This window comes from Hoplias malabaricus, chromosome 2 (assembly GCF_029633855.1).
Source record: "Hoplias malabaricus isolate fHopMal1 chromosome 2, fHopMal1.hap1, whole genome shotgun sequence".
Taxonomy (NCBI): domain Eukaryota; kingdom Metazoa; phylum Chordata; class Actinopteri; order Characiformes; family Erythrinidae; genus Hoplias; species Hoplias malabaricus.
This window is the reverse complement of record NC_089801.1, coordinates 5,174,198-5,198,621: the sequence shown is the minus strand read 5'-3', so window position 1 is coordinate 5,198,621 and position 24,424 is coordinate 5,174,198. Positions and strand designations below refer to the sequence as shown.

Genomic DNA, 24,424 nt, shown 5'->3' with positions numbered 1-24,424 from the left:
TAGTGTTTATAGTGTGCAGTGTGTAGTGTAGAGTGTTTATAGTGTGCAGTGTGTAGTGTAGAGTGTTTATAGTGTGTAGTGAGAGTGTTTATAGCATGCAATGTGTAGTGTAGAGTGCAGCAAAGATTCAGTGCAAGGTTCACCAGTGCATCTTCACGTCTGTTAAATGTGTAGTGTAGAGTGTTTCGAGCATGCAGTGTGCAGTGTAGAGTGTGCAGTGTGTACTGTAGAGTGTTTGTAGTGTGCAGTGTGTATTGTAGAGTGTTTAGAGCATGCAGTGTGTAGTGTAGAGTGTTTATAGCGTGCAGTGTGTAGTGTAGAGTGTTTATAGCATGCAGTGTGTAGTGTAGAGTGTTTATAGCATGCAGTGTGTAGTGTAGAGGGTTTACAGCATGCAGTGTGTAGTGTAGAGTGCGCAGTGTGTACTGTAGAGTGTTTATAGTGTGCAGTGTGTAGTGTAGAGTGTTTATAGCATGCGGTGTGTAGTGTAGAGTGTTTATAGCATGCTGTGTGTAGTGTAGAGTGTTTATAGCGTGCGGTGTGTAGTGTAGAGTGTTTATAGTGTGCAGTGTAGAGTGTTTATAGCATGCAGTGTGTAGTGTAGAGTGTTTATAGCGTGCAGAGTGTAGTGTAGAGTGTTTATAGCGTGCAGTGTGTAGTGTAGAGTGTTTATAGCATGCTGTGTGTAGAGTGTTTATAGTGTGTAGTGTAGAGTGTTTATAGCGTGCAGTGTGTAGTGTAGAGTGTTTATAGCATGCTGTGTGTAGTGTAGAGTGTTTATAGTGTGTAGTGTAGAGTGTTTATAGCGTGTAGTGTAGAGTGTTTATAGCATGCAGTGTGTAGTGTAGAGTGTTTATAGCGTGCGGTGTGTAGTGTAGAGTGTTTATAGTGTGTAGTGAGAGTGTTTATAGCATGCAATGTGTAGTGTACAGTGTTTATAGCACGCCGCGTGCAGTGTAGAGTGTTTATAGTGTGCAGTGTGTAGTGTAGAGTGTTTATAGTGTGCAGCTTTTAGTGTAGAGTGTTTATAGCATGCAGTGTGTAGTGTAGAGTGTTTATAACGTGCAGTGTTTAGTGTAGAGTGTTTATAGCATACAGTGTGTAGTGTAGAGTGTTTATAGCATGCAGTGTGTAGTGTAGAGTGTTTATAGCATGCAGTGTGTAGTGTAGAGTGTTTATAGTGTGTAGTGTAGAGTGTTTGTAGCGTGCAGTGTGTAGTGTAGAGTGTTTATAGCATGCAGTGTGCAGTGTAGAGTGTTTATAGCGTGCAGTGTGTAGTGTAGAGTGTTTATAGTGTGCAGTGTGTAGTGTAGAGTGTTTATAGTGTGTAGTGAGAGTGTTTATAGCATGCAATGTGTAGTGTAGAGTGTTTATAGTGTGCAGTGTTTAGTGTAGTGTGTTTATAGCATGCAGTGTTTAGTGTAGAATGTTTATAGTGTGCAGTGTGTAGTGTAGAGTGCTTATAGTGTGCAGTGATTAGTGTAGAGTGTTTATAGCATGCAGTGTTTAGTGTAGAGTGTTTATAGTGTGCCGTGTGTAGTGTAGAGTGTTTATAGTGTGCAGTGTTTAGTGTAGAGTGTTTATAGTGTGCAGTGTGTAGTGTAGAGTGTTTATAGTGTGCAGTGTTTAGTTTAGAGTGTTTATAGTGTGTAGTGTAAATTGTTTAGAGTGTGTGCAGTGTAGAGTGTTTATAGCGTGCAGTGTAGAGTGTTTATAGCATGCAGCATGCAGTGTAGAGTGTTTAGAGTGTGCAGTGTGTAGTGTAGAATGGTTATAGCATGCGGCATGCAGTGTAGAGTGTTCAGAGCGTGCAGTGTGTAGTGTAAAGTGTTTAGAGGGTGCGGTGTGTAGTAAAGAGTGTTTATAGTGTGCAGTGTTTAGTGTAGAGTGTTTATAGTGTGCAGTGTGTAGTGTAGAGTGTTTATAGCATGCGGCGTGCAGTTTAGAGTGTTTATAGCATGCAGTGTGTAGTGTAGAGTGTTTATAGCGTGTAGTGTGTAGTGTAAAGTGTTTAGAGGGTGCGGTGTGTAGTATAGAGTGTTTATAGTGTGCAGTGTTTAGTGTAGAGTGTTTATAGCATGCAGCGTGCAGTGTAGAGTGTTCATAGCGTGCAGTGTGTAGTGTAGAGTGTTTATAGCGTGTAGTGTAGAGTGTTTATAGCATGCAGTGTTTAGTGTAGAGTGTTTATAGTGTGCAGTGTAGAGTGTTTATAGCATGCGGCTTGCAGTGTAGAGTGTTTATAGCGTGCAGTGTGTAGTGTAGAGTGTTTGTAGCGTGTAGTGTAGAGTGTTTATAGCATGCGGCATGCAGTGTAGAGTGTTTAGAGTGTGCAGTGTGTAGTGTAAAGTGTTTAGAGCGTGAAGTGTGGAGTGTAAAGTGTTTAGAGGGTGCGGTGTGTAGTATAGAGTGTTTATAGTGTGCAGTGTTCAGTGTAGAGTGTTTATAGTATGTGGCGTGCAGTGTAGAGTGTTCATAGCGTGCAGTGTGTAGTGTAGAGTGTTTATAGCATGTACTGTAGAGTGTTTATAGCATGCAATGGGTAGTGTAGAGTGTTTATAGTGTGCAGTATATAGTGTAGAGAGTTTATAGTGTGCAGTATGTAGTGTAGAGTGTTTATAGTGTGCAGTGTGTTGTGTAGAGTGTGCAGTGTGTAGTGTAGAGTGTTTATAGCACGCGGCGTGCAGTTTAGAGTGTTTATAGCATGCAGTGTGTAGTGTAGAGTGTTTATAGTGTGCAGTATGTAGTGTAGAGTGTTTATAGCATGCAGTGTGTAGTGTAGAGTGTTTATAACACGCGGCGTGCAGTTTAGAGTGTTTATAGCATGCAGTGTGTAGTGTAGAGTGTTTATAGTGTGCAGTATGTAGTGTAGAGTGTTTATAGCATGCAGTGTGTAGTGTAGAGTGTTTATAGCATGTGGCGTGCAGTGTAGAGTGTTTGTAGCGTGCAGTGTGTAGTGTAGAGTGTTTATAGTGTGCAGTATGTAGTGTAGAGTGTTTATAGTGTGCAGTGTGTAGTGTAGAGTGTGCAGTGTGTAGTGAGAGTGTTAGAGCATGCGGTGTGTAGTCTAGAGTGTTTAGAGCGTGCAGTGTGTAGTGTAGAGTGTTTATTGTGTGCAGTGTGTAGTGTAGAGTGTTTATAGTGTGCAGTATGTAGTGTAGAGTGTTTATAGTGTGCAGTGTGTAGTGTAGAGTGTGCAGTGTGTAGTGAGAGTGTTAGAGCATGCGGTGTGTAGTCTAGAGTGTTTAGAGCGTGCAGTGTGTAGTGTAGAGTGTTTAGAGCGTGCAGTGTGTAGTTTAGACTGTGCAGTGTGTAGTATGGAGTGTGCAGTGTGTAGTGTAGAGTGTGCAGTGTGTAGTGTAGAGTGTTTAGAGTGTGCAGTGTGTAGTGTAGTGTGTGGTGTAGAGTGTGCAGTGTAGAGTGTTTAGAGCGTGCAGTTTGTAGTGTAGAGCGTGTAGAGTGTTTAGAGCGTGCAGTGTGTAGTGTAGAGTGTGTAGTATGTAGTGTAGAGCGTGCCGTGTAGAGTGTTTAGAGCATGCAGCGTGTAGTGTAGAGTGTGTAGTGTGTAGTGTAGAGTGTGCAGTGTAGAGTGTTTAGAGCGTGCAGTGTGTAGTGTAGAGTGTGTAGTGTGCAGTGTAGAGTGTGTAGTGTGTAGTGTAGAGCGTGCAGTGTAGAGTGTGTAGTGTAGAGCGTGCAGTGTAGAGTGTGTAGTGTGTAGTGTAGAGCGTGCAGTGTAGAGTGTTTAGAGCGTGCAGTGTAGAGTGTGTAGTGTAGAGCGTGCAGTGTAGAGTGTTTAGAGCGTGCAGTGTAGAGTGTGTAGTGTGTAGTGTAGAGTGTGCAGTGTAGAGTGTGTAGTGTGTAGTGTAGAGTGTTTAGAGCGTGCAGTGTAGAGTGTGTAGTGTGTAGTGTAGAGTGTGCAGTGTAGAGTGTTATGTCAAGTTTTTGGCGCTGTACCATGTCCCAGGTGAAGTTGGCCACCCAGTATCCCGCAGGATTGACCCCACTGACGAACTGCAGATGTTTGGCTTTGCTGACGCGCTCCTGGATGAGGAAGAGGACGAAACTGGCCGGGATGAAGGACATGGCGAAGATTACGCAGATGGACACCACCACGTCTGTGGAGCTGGACGCCCTGGAAACGAGAATTGAAAAGACATACTTTCACATACACACATGACTTATCTGCGTGAACTTTGACTCCATGCTGTAATGAGTTCATGGAGGTTAGGGCTGATCCTAAGTCAGCAGAAGAACACTGATCTGATCGATGTACACCCACACGCTCCCAGGCCCAAAACTACACACAGGCTTTGGTTTCCACTGAGGTGGAGGGGGTACATCTTTCAAGGATGTTTTATGGAATAATTTCATGGATAAAGATTTATGCTGAACTTTTAGACTCATCAATCCGTCAATCGATAGCTATTTATAACATGAATGACCAGAGCTCTCCTAATATTGGAATGGCTCTTTGGGAATGGTGCAAGCACTGCAACAAACTTGTAGGAGTCAACACCAAAGACAAAACTGCCTCCAGGATCCAAAACATGACCCTGACCTACTAAGAGACAAGCGGCCCGAGGTCACTCTGACCCAGGCTGAGATGAGTTACAGAGCAAAAGCCAGGGTTCAAGCCTTCAATGACCTTCTCTCTGTGAGTTCACCCACTGTTTACGTCCACTCATCCATCATAATGCCATTAAAAAAACACATCTGGATCAACAGTGACCTTCCTGCCGTTTCACATCGGGTTCGTTACACTGACGGCCTTCACACACTGACCTCGGTTTTTTCGGACGGCTGTAAACGAACTGGACTGTACCGTATCTGTGGATCAAGCGTGATTTCTGAGAAAGTGAAAATGCCAAATTGTGTTGTTTCCCTGGCAACAAAACCTCAGCAACCAATCATACGCTCTGGTAACGGCTTAAAGGGAACGTCTATGATGGTGGGGAAATACTGTCTGATTTGTTTACGTTCAGAAACTCCATGTCTTTTAAGGTGGAATGGCGTGCTTGGAGGACATGGGCTTTAGCACAGTTAGCAGCACTGTGTAATATTTTTACCTTAACATTTCAGCTTCAGAATCACTGTGACGCTCCACTGAGCTGTAACAGGGTGAACAGTGCCTCTGTCACAGTGTCTCATTGCTACTCTGGGCTAAGAACTGCAGAAACTGCACTATGTAACTTCTGGTGGAGTGTAAGAACCAACCACCTCCCCTTTGGTTTCAGGACAGTGCTGTAAATGTGAATTAAACTCATCAACTCTAGGTGTGAAAGTCTAACCTAGGGTTCGTTACCTAGGGTTCCTTTAAGATGGTAATTAAACGTCAGGGGGTTAGTGTTCTCCTCCAAGCGTGTTTAGCTACTATGCTACTCTAACAGCGGCAGAGTAAGATATATATTAAACCACAGTTGCTGCACGACTTGTCTGCACATCCTTTTACACAGACGCTACAACCCAGCGGTCATGGCCTTCGCCGGACAGAGTGTGTTTCTAGTTTTCCGTCCTGGCTCATGGGCCTGAGATCAATGGACGAATTTCGATCCCTGGGTCTGGGCTTCATGAATGCAGGAGGCAGGAGTACCCCTCTCTCTCTCTCTCTCTCTCTCTCTCTCTCTCTCTCTCTCTACCAGGCTCGCTCAGCCATCTCATTCCATGTTCACACCCCCTACTGCTGGACTTTGATAGATTTCTCTCTCTCTCTCTCCTTTCTCACTGTGTTTTTTTGAGTCTCTCGCTTACCTCCCTCTGAGAAGCCTTAGGCTTCTGCCCAGACACACACACACACACACACACACACACACACACACACCCTCTCTCTGAAGGTCAGTGTCCTGCAGTGCTGTTTTATTCATCATTAACATGGAGACACGGCAAGAGTGTTGATCCCTCAATGAAATTCTCATTAGGTAAAGGGAGAGGATATGGCCAGTTAGCCCCCGTCTCTGACACAAGCCCCGATTCCTAATGATCCATCTTCATTTACAACACAGCGCTGTCAACACACCCTCACAAGGTGGGTTCAATTAAGCGTGAAAGCCTGAACACAGACACACACACACACACACACACACACACAAGCATACCTACAGGGATATTGCAATATTAAATATGCTCCCCGTACTAACGTGGAACTGCATTTATCAAAGTGGCCGGACGCAATCAGGCCACCGACTGTGATATGTTTTAATTCGCTTTAATAACATCAGACCACGGAAAAGCGTCATTTCAGGAAACTGACCAGCAGCACGAGGCAGGTACCCTTCACCACCAGCAGAGAATAGAGCCGCTCTAATGAAAGAATCACAATAATCATGGAACACTCCGTCACGCCCGACCCTGTACACTCCAGCACTCTCGACCCTGTACACTCCAGCACTAGGTCACGCCCGACCCTGAACACTACGTCACGCCCGACCCTGAACACTCCGTCACGCCCGACCCTGAACATTACGTCACGCCCGACCCTGAACATTCCGTCACGCCCGACCCTGAACACTCCGTCACGCCCGACCCTGAACATTACGTCACGCCCGACCCTGAAAACTCCGTCACGCCCGACCCTGAACACTCTGTCACGCCCGACCCTGAACACTCCGTCACGCCCGACCCTGAACATTACGTCACGCCCGACCCTGAACACTCCGTCACGCCCGACCCTGAACACTCTGTCACGCCCGACCCTGAACACTCCGTCACGCCCGACCCTGAACATTACGTCACGCCCGACCCTGAACACTCCGTCACGCCCGACCCTGAACACTCCGTCACGCCCGACCCTGAACATTACGTCACGCCCGACCCTGAACACTCCGTCACGCCCGACCCTGAACACTCCGTCACGCCCGACCCTGAACACTCCGTCACGCCCGACCCTGAACATTACGTCACGCCCGACCCTGAACACTCCGTCACGCCCGACCCTGAACACTCCGTCACGCCCGACCCTGAACACTCCGTCACGCCCGACCCTGAACACTCCGTCACGCCCGACCCTGAACATTACGTCACGCCCGACCCTGAACACTCCGTCACGCCCGACCCTGAACACTCCGTCACGCCCGACCCTGAACACTCCGTCACGCCCGACCCTGAACATTACGTCACGCCCGACCCTGAACACTCCGTCACGCCCGACCCTGAACATTATGTCACGCCCGACCCTGAACACTACGTCATGCCCAACCCTGAACACTCCGTCACGCCCGACCCTGAACACTCCGTCACGCCCGACCCTGAACACTACGTCACGCCCGACCCTGAACACTCCGTCACGCCCGACCCTGAACACTCCGTCACGCCCGACCCTGAACACTACGTCACGCCCGACCCTGAACACTCCGTCACGCCTGACCCTGAACACTCCGTCACGCCCGACCCTGAACACTCCGTCACGCCCGACCCTGAACACTACGTCACGCCCGACCCTGAACACTCCGTCACGCCCGACCCTGAACACTCCGTCACGCCCGACCCTGAACACTCCGTCACGCCCGACCCTGAACACTCCGTCACGCCCGACCCTGAACATTATGTCACGCCCGACCCTGAACACTACGTCATGCCCAACCCTGAACACTATATCACGCCCGACCCTGAACACTACGTCAAACTCGACCCTGAACACTATATCATGCCCGACCCTGAACATTATGTCACGCTCGACCCTGAACACTCCGTCATACCTGACCCTGAATGCTATGTCACACCCGACCCTGAATGCTACGTCACACCCGACCCTGAACACTACGTCACGCCAGACCCTGTACGCTACGTCATGCCCGACCCTGTACGCTCCATTATGCCTGACCCTGAATGCTCTGTCACACCCGACCCTGTGCACTCCAACACACCTGATCACAATGTCGCCCCCAAGTCACACAAAGTGTGATGTAGGTGTCTTTAAACTCCTGATTGGCTGACAAGAGATACAGTAGTACAGAGCTTGTGATTGGCTGAATACTCACAGGACGACAGAGAGCTGCTGCTTGGTGAGGTTGAGTGGGTGGTTGAAGGCCGAGATGCCGTAGAGTTTTGGCTGCTGTCCAGCTTGAAGGCTCCCTCTCAGGACGGCATTAGTGGCCACGTTCAGGAAGGATGTTATCGCATGCCAGGCTTGATTATAGAACCACACCTACCACAGGAGAGACAGAGAGAATAGAGAGAAAGAGAGGGAGAGGAAGAATGGGAAGAGCAAAGCAGTGAAAAGCAAGAAAAACAAAGCAGGAGAAAAAAGACAGTCGGTCGTAATTAATATTCTGCTTTCTTTACTCAGCATAGGGAGTAAATTGCCCATAATGCCCACCATGTTTCTCTCATTATCTGAGGCCAGTGTGAGAGAGGGGGCGAGACAGGGAAGGAGAAAAAGAAATAAGGGTCTAATTGAGCAGGCAAACAGAGGGATGGAGGGAGAGATGAACAGAAACGAGGCCCACCTCCCCACTGGCACTACAGCTCTAATTAGTGCTGCTCTATCTGCTGTGCAAGACCTCCTACAAAGCTATAATGCTACATCACACACCCACGATGTGTGTGTATCCATGTGTGTGTGTGTGTGTGTGTAAGTGTTTGATGTTCATCCCTATTCAGCAATTCTTCTGAGCGTATTCCAGTCTCCTGCTCCCTAAAGGAGAAGTGACACATTTGTAGGAACCTGAGCAACAAACAATGACGGCGATAATACAGTTAAAGAGTCTTTAAATGTTTTAACGCACCCCACCCAACACACACACACACCACTGCTCCCACTCACTTACTTACTTTCATATTATCTTTCGTTCCCAGTTCTACCAGCAACGTCTCCAAGTCCTGGAAGACCTTATCAATTACAGCATTCTGGAGAGAGAGAGAGAGAAAGAGAGGGCGAGAGAGAGAGAGAGAGAGAGAGGGGGGGGAGAGAGAGAGAGAGAGAGAGAGAGAGAGAGAGAGAGAGAGAGAAAGGAAAGAGAGGGAGAGAGAGAGAGAGAGAGAGAGAGAGAGAGAGAATTAACACACAGGGAATAATGAAATGGAAAGTCGTGGTTCCTCTGGTCGTTTGTGTCGTGTATATTTCTGTTTGATGTTCATTTCTGAAACGTTTAGAAAAGCGCTGTGTTACTGAGGAGATCTGAATAGGGATTTAAAAAAAGCTGTGGAGTGTGTGTGTGTGTGTGTGTGTGTGTGTGTGTATACAATATCAAAGCCAGGTCTCTGCATCTGTCTCAAATACACAGTGATGGGTCAAGAGCCCTGACACACTGTCTCTCCCCAATGATTTGAGATGCAGACACACACACACACACACACACACACACACACACACACACACACACACATTGTGATTTAAATGCTAATAGTAGTGGAAGCAGAGGCTCAATCATGCATACATGAGCATGACCTGACCCTTCACACATACACACACACACACACAGAAGCAGAGAGAGAGAGAGAGAGAGAGAGAGAGAGAGAGAGAAAGAGTTAGAAACAGAGGGATAGAAAGAGAGAAAAAGAGGATATATAATGAAAGTAAGTGAGACAGATAGTGTGTGTGTGTGCGAGAGACAGAGAGAGAGAGAGAGAGAGAGAGAGAGAGGGAGAGAGAGAGAGCACAGCAGAGATAAATCTGGACAGGCCTGAAGTGTCTGATGGGTCTCGTACACATTTATGAATAATAAATAATTCATAAACATTTTCCACAAGGAGTGACCTCAAGATACGAGGAGAGGACAGGAGGAGAGGACCATCGCCCTGGGAGACCCCGCTTGAGAGACCCCCACCCTGGGAGCCCCCTGCCCTGGGAGACACACCACCCTGGAAGACACGCCCTGGGAGACTCCGCCCTGGGAGACCCCGCCCTGGAAGAACCCTGCCCTGTGAGAACCCTGCCCTGGGAGATACCACCCTGGGAGACCCCCACCCTGGGAGGCACCACTCTGGGAGAACCATGCCCTGGGAAACCCCTGCCCTGAGAGATCCCAGCCCCGAGAGACACCCCCCCCGTGATACCCCACCATGGGAGTACTCCGCCCCGTCACTAGTGTCCAACCTCTAAAATCCATTCATCTGCTCCATCCTGATCTTGCCCACTGTACAGAGGATGAGAGTGAGGCGAGGAGTGAGGAAGGGTCATGGGGTCCGTTATGTCCCACATTTCACAGCTTCGGCGTGTCCAGGAAATTCAGACGGTCCTCCTTCCTGTCTGGAAGTAAGAGCTCTACAGAAGATTGCTGTGTTTTCTTCTGCCGGGAATTCGTATTGAATTCAGTCCCCCACTGTACACCTCACGTCTCGAGGACAATCTCGGAAATCACAGTCCTGCGGGTTCTGAGAGCCGCACTCTCAGGTCACATCGGTCTGGAATCCCTCGCTGGGACAGCTTTCGATCAAAGCTCTATATTCACGCCCTTATTTATTCTATTAATTCATTTATTTATATTTTATTAAATCAGTAGCGGTGCCATTATGCCACACATTCCCTTCTGATGCAGACACTGATACCTGATTTTCAAGTATGTGCCGATACCAGCACAGATTCACAACTTTCATGCCTCGTAAATCCCCTAGTAACACGCTGTTATTGGAGTCATGTAATAACACAACTCTGGGAGAGGGAACACATCCGAACACCGCCCCTCAGCCCGGACAATCCCGGACAATCCCAGACAATCCCGGACAATCCCGGACAGCGATTATTGGGGGTTTGGCTTTATACACATTCGGAAGTCACCTGCACAAATATGTATCTGAGCACTGCAAATAGCCAATGACCAGCGAGCTGGAATTCACTACAGAGGACACCAAAGCTCAGCTCACAGGAGTCACTGGGGTCATTTTAACCTCTTCATTTCTCACCACCTCCACGCAACCTGCCAGGGTTTTTTATTTTATTATTTTACTTAATATATACTTAGTGTATTTGAATTATAGTTCATTAGTAATAATAATCTAATAAAAGAATGGTAAAAGAAAACTCCAAATTAATGTGAACTAGTTCATTTTAAATGTGAACTGGCACAACACTGATTATCTTTACAATCTTTAATTACTACGTCCTGGTTTTACTGCAGTTATGTTCCACTCTTGTTTATTCATTTTTGAGTTTTGTTATGTCAGTTCCTTATTTTGAGCTTAACTTCTATATTTAAATCCTATTTATTTATTCTTTTTGTCTGATTTTTGGTTTTATTTTCTTATTAAACTCTGATTTGTTCTCTTTTACTCTCACTTATTTTACTTGATTTTATTGTCACTTTGTTTACATTATTTTTTTGTGTCAGGAACGCGTGAACAGACGGGAGGCGGACGCACTTATATACAGACTAATAACACAGACTTTTCTTTTTAAACAAAAGATAACAAAACAAAGACAGAGAGACTTGGATGAGACAACAGCACACTTAGACAAAAAAGACCTAGACAGGGAGACTCGGACAGAAAGACTTACACAGAGACCTAGACTAAAGAGACAGATACAGACTAAACCTAAACAGAGGGAACTAGACAGACGGAGAAAGCTAAAGAGACAAACCTTGACGAAGCGAGCTTATACGGAGATCGGAACAGAGAGAGTTAAACAGACAAAAACCGGACAGAGAGCTAAACAGAGACCTAGACGAGGAGAGCTAAACAAACAAACCTAGACAGAACGCTAAAACAGACAAACCTAAAGGGAACCAGAGGCGATTGCTCTAAGACTGCAGGAGAAGCTCAGCTTCCCCTAAAATGTCAAAAAACAAGTGATCAAATATATACTGTTGTGTACATGTCATTGAATAAATATGCACTACAACGCGCTCAACTTTTGTTCAGAATCAGCTTCTTATCACTGGTAAAGACGCGGCTTTCCTCTCAATCATTCCCACAGCTTCACAGTGCTTTAAACAGTGAGGACGCTGAGCGTCCACAGAGTTCAATAGCGAAGCAGCGAAACGAGACGAGTCATTGGATAAATGCTGGGCTTTGTCCCGCCCATCGGATGCTCAGCGTCTCTGGGGGTCTATGGGGCAGTGGGCTGGCCTCGGCTGGCACGGACGCTCAGCTTCTGCATGATGATTGGATGATGTCTGAGGCTGAATCCCTTTTTGACTTCACATGGGCCAAGGCCCTTTAAGCAGCCTAGCTCTGCTGGCCATTGAGAGGGCACTAGTCAAGTCCCTGGAAAAGACGCCTTGATTTTATGATGTAGGCCGAAATTGAGCTTCCCCTCCTTGAAAGACCAGCATCCGCCACTGAAGGGAACACAAAGCACATGGGACAGACAGACCAGACAGATACACAGGGAGGTGAACCAAATCAAAGAACCTCCAAGACAGACTGGCAAACATGGAATGTCCAACAAACACACACAGAGACAAGGGAACTTAAATGCACACCACAGACAAGAAACACTTGGGACAGCTAATGAGAGGGCAGGGTAACAAATGAGACACGGACGAGGAGGAGGAACAAAGGCTGGACTAGGGCGGAGACATGGACAATAACAAACAGAGGAACAACAGACAAGACAGGACAAGGACGTGACACTTTGACACTTATAAGTTCCCGTATTAAAATTTACTTGTTTTTTCAATCCATTTGTTGTAAAGTCGTAACGCTCAGCTCCATCATAAACGAGGGTCTCCCTCTGAGTGAAAATAAAGGTTGATGGAAACAGCTGAAAGTTGTGTGTGAAACATGCCTCATCACTTACGCTTCTCTCACAAAGATATAAAATTACATCATGTTTCCAGCTGTATACATTTGAAAAGTATGTGGGGCTGTGTAAAGCGGTTCCAGAGTTCCAGGTGGAAACAGCCAGGACAGAGCAGAGTGTATTTGGTTTGTTTTTTTCCCGAGAAAAAGTTGGATTAGTTCTGTGTTGGGGACTTTTTGCTAAAACCACAGTTTAATGTTGATTAGCCACAATGAGTAGATCGCATCATATCAGTGCAACACTTATCAGGGTCCTGGTTCCTCCAGTCTGCTCGGATTCATAGGGTGCAAGGCAGCGTCACACCTTGGACAGAGCACCACACACACTCACACACACACCTGTGGACATTTCTACAGAACCTGTCATGTCTGTCTGAAGTGTGTATTAACTGATACCTGGGATGAGTTGAGGATGGCTTTAATGTCTGAAAGCGCCGCCTTTATCTCTGACTCATTCATTCGGACCTGAGAGTTCAGTCCTCCAACAGAAAGCCCGCCATACCTGATGAGAGAGAGAGAGAGAGAGGTATGAGGTTGTAAACCTGATCTGCTTCTCTGTTTTAAATCATTATCATCAGTCGTTGTTCTCTAATGTGATGCCGCTCTGACTCTTTATTTATAGACTTCCACATTAACCGCTGCTCCTCTCTTCAGGGTGAAACAAGGCTTAATGTTACTGAAATAGATCATTACACGGCGTGGGATGGAGGCAGAGCGCCTTTACCGTATTTTTCCGGACTTGGCGTAGGTCTTCAACAGAAAATCTGTCATGTTTCGGCCAGTGAGGTCATGCAGAGTGTCCGTGGTGCTCTGTGTTTTCTGTAGAGAGAAGAGGTCAAAGAAAGAAAGTGAGGATTGTATTGTTATAAAGCTTTTACTTACAAACAAGTACAGTTTCTATATAGAAAGACGACACGGTGGAGCAGCAGGTAGTGTCTCTGTTACAGCTGCAGGGTCCTGGAGGTTGTGGGTTCGATTCCCGCTCCGGGTGACTGTCTGTGAGGAGTGTGGTGTGTTCTCCCTGTGTCTGCGTGGGTTTCCTCCGTGTGACTGTCTGTGAGGAGTGTGGTGTGTTCTCCCTGTGTCTGCGTGGGTTTCCTCCGTGTGACTGTCTGTGAGGAGTGTGGTGTGTTCTCCCTGTGTCTGCGTGGGTTTCCTCCGGATGACTGTCTGTGAGGAGTGTGGTGTGTTCTCTCTGTGTCTGCGTGGGTTTCCTCCGGGTGACTGTCTGTGAGGAGTGTGGTGTGTTCTCCCTGTGTCTGCGTGGGTTTCCTCCGGGTTGTTGATGCCTGATATATATTGTTATGTATACTGTTTTATGTATGTAATTTTATATGCAAATCAAATATCACCTATTGCTTTGGTAAGAGAGAGAAACTGGTGTCCTGAAAAGACACATGTCCTCAAGAGTCCCGCCTCCTAATCACTGTTGATGGCATGTTCACCTCAATCAGGATTTATAAAGGAATAGTGACAGTGCTGAATGATGTACTCACCTCTAACAGTCAATGCCCTGGAAAATAACAACGAGGTGCACGGAAAATGCATCACGGTTATAAGGAAGACATGGCCAGGGAGATGATAAACACGGGAGATGACACACATCGGCCTTTATCCCTCATTGTCTCATCATTTAATTGCTCATTTGCCGAGAAGGTTGAAGGGGGCGGACCTTTAGACTGGCCGTAATTGGCAATTAACAGATCAGTAAGAAGCTCATCACACACACACACACACACACACACACAGAGAGCGTGCTGAAACTTTACTTTGTTGACTCAGTTGTCCTCAGCATTCAAGCTGATTAATGATATTCATATATGCAGATGAAGCAGAGGTGTTGATTGGTTCTCTGTTGGTGTAATTAAGAGAAACTGTGTCCCTTTGTGTTCACACACACACACACACACGGAGCACGGCTCTAAATTTACCACACACACTCGGTCTTGTTTTTATACCTTGTCAGGGTGTAACTCATACACACATTGCAGGCAGACACTGTTCATTTCCCTGAGATACATTCCTGAGGAGATTAGGTGCACGATAAAACACACAACACTGCTACACACTGAGAGAAGACGAGTCTACACTATGGGTCTGAACAGATGTAGTGCTGGGGAGCAAAGAAGCACTGAGAAAAGGAAATAGACACAGAAGAAGAACATTTGTAAGTCTAAGAAAGAAACTGCTGGTGCTCTCCGAACAAACCCCACATCACTGAATCATTTAGGATCACTGCAGAGAGAACTGGTGTGAACTTGTGTTCTCTGATTTTCATATGTACCCCCTCTCACTCTTTCTCTCTTTCTCTCTCCCTCTCTCTCTCTATATATATATATATACTGTGTATGTGTAAATAACCTATAAGTCATATTCTAATTCTGTAATAAATATTCAAACATTCTTCTGCTCTTTTGTCGTTTTACAGTAGGTCTATTGTTTTGAAATTTTGTGAAAAATGTATTTAACAAAAATCACTGTCTGTGAGGAGTGTGGTGTGTTCTCCCTGTGTCTGTGTGGGTTTCCTCCGGGTGACTGTCTGTGAGGAGTGTGGTGTGTTCTCCCTGTGTCTGCGTGGGTTTCCTCCAGGTGACTGTCTGTGAGGAGTGTGGTGTGTTCTCCCTGTGTCTGCGTGGGTTTCCTCCGGGTGACTGTCTATGAGGAGTGTGGTGTGTTCTCCCTGTGTCTGCGTGGGTTTCCTCTAGGTGACTGTCTGTGAGTAGTGTGGTGTGTTCTCCCTGTGTCTGCGTGGGTTTCCTCCAGGTGACTGCTGGGAGGAGTGTGGTGTGTTTTCCCTGTGTCTGTGTGGGTTTCTTCCAGGTGACTGTCTGTGAGGAGTGTGGTGTGTTCCCTCTGTGTCTGAGTGGGTTTCCTCCAGGTGACTGTCTGTGAGGAGTGTGGTGTGTTCTCTCTGTATCTGTGTGGGATGGGTTGAGAACATATTAATACTTTATAATACAAATTGTCATTTTTAACGCTACACAGCAGTTACTATAAAATGACAACCCAGAACAGTGTTCCACTGTGGAGAACGGGGAGATTTTATGTCGCTGAAATATTTTGGCTGTGCTTTATAACAGCGACAGAGACAAAATTCTGTTCAAGGAAGTCACAAATAATTAAATTAATCTTTCAACATCACAGTCTCTCTCTCTCTCTGTCTCTCTCTCTCTCTCACACACACATACACACACACACACACACACACACACACACACATTTCTGTACCCTAGAAGCTTAATTGTCAAATTTACTTTCCATGTGCCATTGCCATGGAAACGCAGATTTTATTAACAAACTTGTGCGGTTCTTTTCACTTTCCAAGGGCAGTGAAGGCAGAGAGAGAGAGAGAGAGAGAGAGAGAGAGAGAGAAAGAGAAATTGTATATAAGGCTGGCGGTGAGCTTTCACAGGTACAAAGACTTCGACGCCTGTGTCATCTTAAAGAAGTCATTCCTCATTCATCCGTCTTCCTCCAGGATGAATTTACTCTTCGCGGAGTCATTTCCCACACCAGCAAGAGTCCTCGCCACACCGCCGAGAAAATCCGCAGCGCGAGGCTTGCATACGAATCTCAGAAGCTTAAAAACGTCCTCTAGAAACGGAGCGAGAGTCCTAACATCCATAACACCATAACACTTCACTGTGACACATCTGCACAAATCAGCACACTGTGTCCCCAGGGGCCTGGACAGATTTACACGCTGTTAATATGAATGCACACCCATTATGGCAGATTTACACAAAATATCAACATAATATGACATCTTCTGAAGATTATAAACTACACCAATGTCCCCTTGTTCTTCTGAAGGCATTTTTAAAATTCTACAATGGAATTTTAACAGCATTCACACTATCCCAGCAAAATCTGTAGTCCATTTTTGTCTCTGCATACCTTGTTACCCCACTTCCCCCCTGTTCCTCAGCGCTCAGGACCCCCACAGAGCAGGTGTGATGTGGTGGTGGATCATTCTCAGCGCTGCAGTGACACTGACGTGGTGGTGGTGTGTTAGTGTGTGTTGTGCTGGTGTAGAGTGGATCAGACACAGCAGTGCTGCTGGAGTTTTTAAACCCTGTGTCCACTCTCTGTCCACTCTGTGAGACACTCCTCCCTCGTTGGTCCACCTTGTAGATGTAAAGTCAGAGACAGTAGCTCATCTGTCGCTGCACAGTGTGTGTCGCTCGTCCTCTAGTCCTTCATCGGTGACACAGGACGCTGTCGGCTGGAGGTTTTTGGTCGGTGGACTGTTCTCAGTCCAGACACTGAGGGGTTTATAAACTCCAGCAGCACTGCTGTGTCTGATCCACTCTACACCAGCACAACACACACTAACACTCCACCACCACCACGTCAGTGTCACTGCAGCACTGAGAATGATCCACCACCACATCACACCTGCTCTGTGGGGGTCCTGAGTCCTGAGGGACAGGGGGAAAGGGGGGTGGCTAGTGCGGGTAAGACTACAGTCTGTAATAGTGCTCCTCTGTGGTCAGTGGAGCTGAGAGAATGGACAGTGAGTGGAGAAACAAGAAGGTGACTTTGATATCATGGCTGACTGGGTCACATGTGAGTGTAATACATTGTACATACTCCAAAGAAGTGTAGTACACAACTGGAACAGAGAATTGCATCAAGAGTGAGATTTGTAAAGCTGCCATTGACACTGAGAAAGATTTTACAGAGGACTGGATCATTAAAATGAATGTGTACGCCTAGAGTCGTGTGGGAAGCTGTGAAGCAGCCAGACTCCATCTACAAAGCTGGAACCTGCAATCAGCAGCTTTTCTCCTGTGTGTGTGTGTGTGTGTGTGTGTGTGTGTGTTTAATGATCACCGAGCTGATGCGGCCTAATTAAAGCCACCTCGTTTTTTCTGAAGTCTGAGACAGACAGCTTTATTCACTGGTGAGCGGATGACACTAGAGAGATGTAGCTAGCTCTCTTTCCAACCGAACACATCCCCTCTAATCTTACCAAACACCAAAAGCAGCCTGGCGCATGTACGCCTGTGTGTTAGAGCCCCTCTCCACACACACACACACACACACACACACATGCTGACATGTGGAGGAAAGTCAGTCTAGACTTTGGTAAATGTTTGCTAACTGGGTCAGATGCTAGTGCTAGTGTCGGTTCTCACATTTCTCTAGCGCTACAGGCAAGCTCAGCTTCTACAGGAGAGAAATAAGCAGGTTTGGAGTCAGAGTGTGAGGGAGAAATAGGAAAAATAGCAGCTTTGCTAAGTTTACACTTGTAAGATGTGATTAGCATAGCCATGCTAATGCAGGCTAACGCTAGGCACAGCGTGTGCTCACAACTGCGGCATCTCTGCTTTTATTTATATCTCATCTGAATCTCACCAAAATAGTGAAAAGACCTGCGTTCGACTTCTGCTCTGTGATGTTTTGTGCGATGCTATCTCCCTTTTGAGAGACACAGAAATCTGCATATCTCAAAAGGGAGGCTTCTCTAAATGTGTGCTCAGTGCTGATGTGCTTCGTCTTCACTCAGATAACCTCGTATGAATGCGCACAGCATTTTCAAGGTGAGTTTCAGAGGCCTGAGCTGTTTTCTGTAAAGGTGCTGGCTGGAGATGAGTCTATCCGTTCTCATGTTACATAAACATGTATGAAATAACACAGAGGCACAGCACACTAAGTCCTTCAAGGCTTTGAGAAAGACTTTGAATCATTTAAGTGAAAGGAAATACTTCACGTTATAAATTTATTGGTACAAACTGGTATTATATTCCTTCATTCCCTCATGCCTTATGTACAGTCGGATACGACGTGCAGAAATAGATCCTCCAGTGTAATAACTCATCTCTTCTTCTGAATCAGGTGCAGAGAACTATAATTCCAAGTGTATTGCATTATATTTCATTTGGAGTAGGTTTCCAGGAGAAAGACAGACAGTCCGTCACTAAGGATCAGCGACGTTTGCTCTAAGACTGCGAGGGAAGCTCAGCTTCCCCTAAAATGTAAAAAAAAATAAGTGATCAAATATATACTGTTGTGTACATGTCACTGAATAAATATGCACTACAACGCGCTCAACTTTTGTTCAGAATCAGCTTCTTATCACTGGTAAAGACGCGGCTTTCCTCTCAATCATTTCCGCAGCTTCACAGTGCTTTAAACAGCGTCCACAGAGTTCAATAGCGAAGCAGCGAAGTGCAGCGAAACGAGACGAGTCATTGGATAAATGCTGGGCTTTGTCCCGCCCATCGGACGCTCAGCGTCTCTGGGGGTCTATGGGGCAGTGGGCTGGCCTCGGCTGGCCCGGACGCTCGGCTTCTGCATGATGATTGGATGATCTGTCTGAGGCTGAATCCCTTTTTGATTGACAGTGAAATGAGCGAATCAGTGATCCTTTGGTGTAGAGATCCGTGGGAGCACAGGCGGACACACTTCACATGGGCCAAGGCCGTTTAAGCAGCCTAGCTCTGCTGGCCATTGAGAGGACACTAGTCAAGTCCCTGGAAAAGACGCCTTGTTGGTACGACAGGGTCACAGATCATTTTCTTAAAAAGGAACAGAGGGTAGAATTTACGTATAAATAAACCGACACATTTTATGATGTAGGCCGAAATTGAGCTTCCCCTCCTTGAAAGACCAGCATCCGCCACTGCTAAGGATCAGTACTGGATCCACTGGCATCTGCAAAGTTTTCCATTGGCTATTGGCCATAAGCTAAGGTTATTGGTCCAGCTTAAAGGTTTTCGGTATATGTTCAAAGTTGGTACACACCGGAACTGAACTGGCACACAATGGACGTCATATGGTACTGAACTGGACCTCAAATCACACTCAGACCTCAGCTAATTCTGAACTGGAACTCAAGAGGTACCCAACTAGTCCTCAACTGGGACTTCACTAGACTTCAGCTGGTGCTCAACTGGACCTCAAGCTGTACACACGTAAACATCTACTGGTATCTGACTGGACCTCCACTGCTGCGCTCTCCTCACTGGCTTCCTGTAGCTGGCTGAGTCAGGTTTAAAACTTTCATGCTGCCAACAAAAGCCAAGAACGGACCTGCTCCTCCCTGCCTTATGGCAATGGTCAAGAGTCGGGCCGCACCTCGAGCCCTTCGAGTTCTAGTACAGCTCGACTCGACCCGCCATCCGTCAAAACACACAGAGGACTATTGTTAAGACTCTTCTCAGTCCAGACTCCCAGACGGTGCATCGAACTTCAACTGGCTTCCAACAGCAGACTCTCTCATGATTTTCAAACGCAGACTGAAGACCCATCTCTGTGTGACACACTGAAGTGAGCACTCTGTGAGGAGTGTGGTGTGTTCTCCCTGTGTCTGCGTGGGTTTCCTCCGGGTGACTGTCTGTGAGGAGTGTGGTGTGTTCTCCCTGTGTCTGTGTGGGTTTACTCCAGGTGACTGTCTGTGAGGAGTTGGTGTGTTCTCTCTGTGTCTGCGTGGGGTTCCTCCGGGTGACTGTCTGTGAGGAGTGTGGTGTGTTCTCCCTGTGTCTGTGTGGGTTTACTCCAGGTGACTGTCTGTGAGGAGTTGGTGTGTTCTCTCTGTGTCTGCGTGGGTTTCCTCCGGGTGACTGTCTGTGAGGAGTGTGGTGTGTTCTCTCTGTGTCTGCGTGGGTTTCCTCCAGGTGACTGTCTGTGAGGAGTGTGGTGTGTTCTCCCTGTGTCTGCGTGGGTTTCCTCCGGGTGACTGTCTGTGAGGAGTGTGGTGTGTTCTCCCTGTGTCTGCGTGGGTTTCCTCCGGTTGCTCCGGTTTCCTCCCACAGTCCAAAAACACACGGTAGGTGGATTGGTGACTCAAAAGTGTCCGTAGGTGTGAGTGAATGTGTGTGAGTGTGTGTGTTGCCCTGTGAAGGACTGGCGCCCCCTCCAGGGTGTTCAGACCCACCGAGACCCTGAACTGGATAAGGGGTTACAATGAATGAACTCTGGATAAGTGCGTCTGTTAAATGCTGTAAATGTATACGTAGATCTCGGCGGGTCTTGGACTAGACTTGGTATTCGACTGGACCTCAACAGGTACTAAACTAGACCTCAGCTAATACTCAACTGGACTTTAGCTATATTTAAGTTTTGCTCAGAGTGTGACAGGTGACAGGGTCATGTTCTCAGTGTCCAGTCTCTGATCCATTCTGAATAAGAGCTGGACTGTCTTACTGAATACTGTAAGGGCTCTAGACGTGCTCTCTCTCTCTCTCTCTCTCTGGTTCATTGATCAGGATTATGCTGAGTGCTCGGGTGGTGTGTTAGGTCATGTGTGTGTCGCTGTAGTAATACTTGATAAAGCATTAGCATTGATTTCAGCATGAGGACGCTCGGGCCCTGACTCAGCGCTTCGTGCCGTACAAGGAGAGCGAGAGGGTGGAGAGCAAGGAGGATAGTTAGATAGATAGATAAATAGACAGAGAGAAAGACAGATAAATAGATGACTGACCTTGCTTTACAAAGCAGAAATGAATGCAGAGCTAAAACACAGAAGCACTTGAGATCCCACAGGTGATGGACACTCATAAAAAGATTAAGTAGAAACGTTCATATTTTACATCAAACTGTAAGAACATCAGAGAACGGAGCGTATATTTACCGCTCTGTCGCTTAAAGCTGTAAAGAGAGGGCACAGGCAGGGTCTGACAAATCAGGAAAACCAAATCTTTATGCAGCTTTTGGGCCGTGGAGGAGCAGCATTAATAAACAGACGCAGGCTGTAATGTCCGTGTAGACAGATTAGTTTGGAAATGTGGTGTAAAATGTGACAAGGCGGCAGAAAAGTGTGACGGCAAACAGATGGAAATGTGTGAAATGATGCGGTGTACTTCCTCTACTGATACTGCCTCAAATTATGCTTCAAAGCAGAAACCCCATCCACCCATATCCGGATGCTGGGATAGCGTTCTGTACGTTGGCCTCCTGTTCCAAAATATAGCTATGTGAAAATGCTCTGGAGGCTGGAAATTATGTCTATTTCTTAAATCATTTTTTTCCTTTCAGTCAGGAGACGTCGGGATGTAGTCAAGAGATGTTTAACAGGAAGTGTTCATGGTCTGTCTTCAACGCTTTTTAGGAATAGCATTCCTTAAATGGTACATACTATGTTCAGTGTGGGTCCAGATTAATGTGAGTTCACCAACCCACACACTGTGAAACAAGAACACACAGTCAGTGTTCCAGAAAAGTCAGAAGACACGGAATAAAACGAGCCGTTCTGATTCTCCGCTTCTGACGACTAGTGCAGAGACTTTTTTAATTGGCCCCGCCCCCTCGTCTGAGTCTGTCCAATCACAGCGCTGGACCCGTGTTTATGTGAGAGCGCAAAGATGAGGTTAAACGCAGCAAAACAGACACAACGAGCGCGGAGAGATAAGAGCACTGAGTAAAAACGAGAACGGAGAAGAAAGAGAACTGAGCGAAAACAGCTAAAAACCAGAGGTTCTGCTCCATGCTCTTCACTCACGGGGTCATTATCATTTAAAGGAACAGGTGCTGCCCCATAAACGCCCCCATAAACACAGGGCCCTGCTCAAATCAAGCCCAAATAAGCTTAGGCTTTGAACACAGAAGGATTCTTGTCTATGAATGTGATCAAATGGCTGACAGAGTTTAGCCGTAATGCTACAGTTGTGCTATATATTTCTCTATATTTTAAGAAAGAGTTGACAAAACCAAACTTAAGACACAAGTACAATGACCCAAAGTTACTAGGTTTTCTGGCGTCTCTAGGGAAGTACTGTGTTGGTGTGATCTGGGCTTAAATTTAAAGCTTAGCCCTAAAACCTGGCGAAGGAAAGTGAAATCTGGGGTTGCCAGGTCACGACTCACCTGAGGAGGTGGTAATCCTCCAGCTCCAGGAGGGCAATCCGGGAGCATGATGTTTCGCTGGGGTGTACTGCACTGGCAGCAGGGAGAGGGGTTCTGCATGCTCCAGTTACCGTCCGTAAAAATCTCCTGGATGGAGGGATCCACGGCTGGCGTGGACCAGTCTGTCGCTCCCGCAGGTGCACAGGGGTATTTACTGAGAGAGGAACAGGCAACACAGTCATTAACACATTGTTTTAACATTAATTCTCTCTATAATATTTGCCACCATCACACAGTGGTAGAAAGCTGGGGGAATGATCCAGGCACATGTTTCTTATCTTTAAACTGCTGCCAACACAAAGCTACTGCTGTTAAACATTAACAGTTACGGCTTCACTGTACATTTCCTGATGATTAGTGTCAACATTTCAGTGTAAATTGTTTTTCTAAATCAAAAATAAGAAACGTTTCTCAGTCACAGCCGTGCCACAGGTAATGTGTTTTTTTGTGTGTGTATGTGTGTGTGTGTGTGTGTTTTGTGTGTATGTGTGTGTGTGTATGTTTTGTGTGTGTGTGTTTTGTGTGTATGTGTGTTTTGTGTGTATGTGTGTGTGTATGTTTTGTGTGTGTGTGTGTTTTGTGTGTATGTGTGTGTGTATTTTGTGTGTATGTGTGTGTGTGTGTCTGTGTTTTGTATGTGTGTGTGTGTGTGTGTGTGTGTGTGTGTGTGTGTGTTTTGTGTGTGTGTGTGTGTGTATATGTTTGTGTGTGTGTGTGTTTTGTGTGTGTGTGTGTGTATGTTTTGTGTATGTGTGTGTGTGTTTTGTGTGTATGTGTGTGTGTATGTTTTGTGTGTGTGTGTGTGTATTTTGTGTGTATGTGTGTGTGTGTGTTTTGTGTGTGTGTGTGTTTTGTGTGTATGTGTGTGTGTGTGTATGTTTTGTGTGTATGCGTGTATGTGTGTGTATGTGTGTATGCGTGTATGTGTGTGTATGTGTGTGTGTGTTTTATGTGTGTGTGTGTGTATGCGAGTGTGTGTGTGTGTGTATAAGGGGAAACTTGCCGCAGTGCCACAGAAAACAAGTTATCTCATTAAAGAAAAAGAAAAAAAAAAGCCAGAAATACAAACTTGCCCCTGTTCCACCTTAAATCATGCAGCCGCTTTAGACTCTTTTCACCTTAAACTGACTTCCGCCTTAAATGTTTTAACATTACAATTCAAACACATCTTTACTTCAGTGTCCTCTCTAGGAGCTGTCTGAAATAAACATGAGTCTTAAAAACGTTAATTAAGCAAACATTTCCACAAAAAAAAAGATTTATAAGTTTATAATTGAATACCCGTTAAACCCTAACACACATAATTCTTATCTTAATTTCACTTGCGTTTTTCACACCTCTGCATGAGGCAAAGAGGAAAAAAAAATCTAGACTTTGCAAAGTTTATTGTTCATTTAGTTTTATTTTTGTTTAAACTTTATTTCAATGAGTGCATATCGCGGCTAATTTTATTTATATATTATTGATTATTATTATTATGTATTTATATATTATTTTATTGATACAAAACTTATTTCAAGTCGTGTATCAGCACATTTAAAAAATACCATAAAAACACAGAAACCTTTAAAAATGTTGCCACTAGAACCGTGATATCATTTTCACACGGTTTCATTCCTACTGCCCAGTTCTGTTCTGTCAGCTCACAGATCTCCCATTGGCTACCACTGTGCTGAGTGATAGAAGGAGAGACGTAGCACCACAAAGTCAGAGGCAGTGAAAACAACTGTAATCTGTAGGACTACTGACCACAGAGGCTGAGGAATCACTGGAAATAGAACTCGCAGCGTCCTGCTGTAGAACCTGCAAACCCTCGAATCTGGCTTGATGTTCTAAATGAATAATGAGGGAACGCAGCCGGTACAGTAGGAGAGAGCCAGCCACAGCAGACCACTTACAGTAG

The 24,424-nt window shown here is 46.1% G+C and overlaps 1 protein-coding gene across 1 annotated transcript in view; it reads right to left on the bottom strand.

Moving 5' to 3' along the window:
• Positions 1-24,424, bottom strand: part of LOC136673744 (phospholipid-transporting ATPase ABCA1) — a 184,525-nt gene that overhangs the window by 52,894 nt on the left and 107,207 nt on the right. Inside the window, 6 exon segments of the mRNA XM_066649438.1 lie at positions 3,952-4,129; positions 7,971-8,137; positions 8,764-8,838; positions 13,069-13,174; positions 13,397-13,491; positions 22,483-22,675. Coding sequence (XP_066505535.1) covers positions 3,952-4,129; positions 7,971-8,137; positions 8,764-8,838; positions 13,069-13,174; positions 13,397-13,491; positions 22,483-22,675 — 814 coding nt within the window.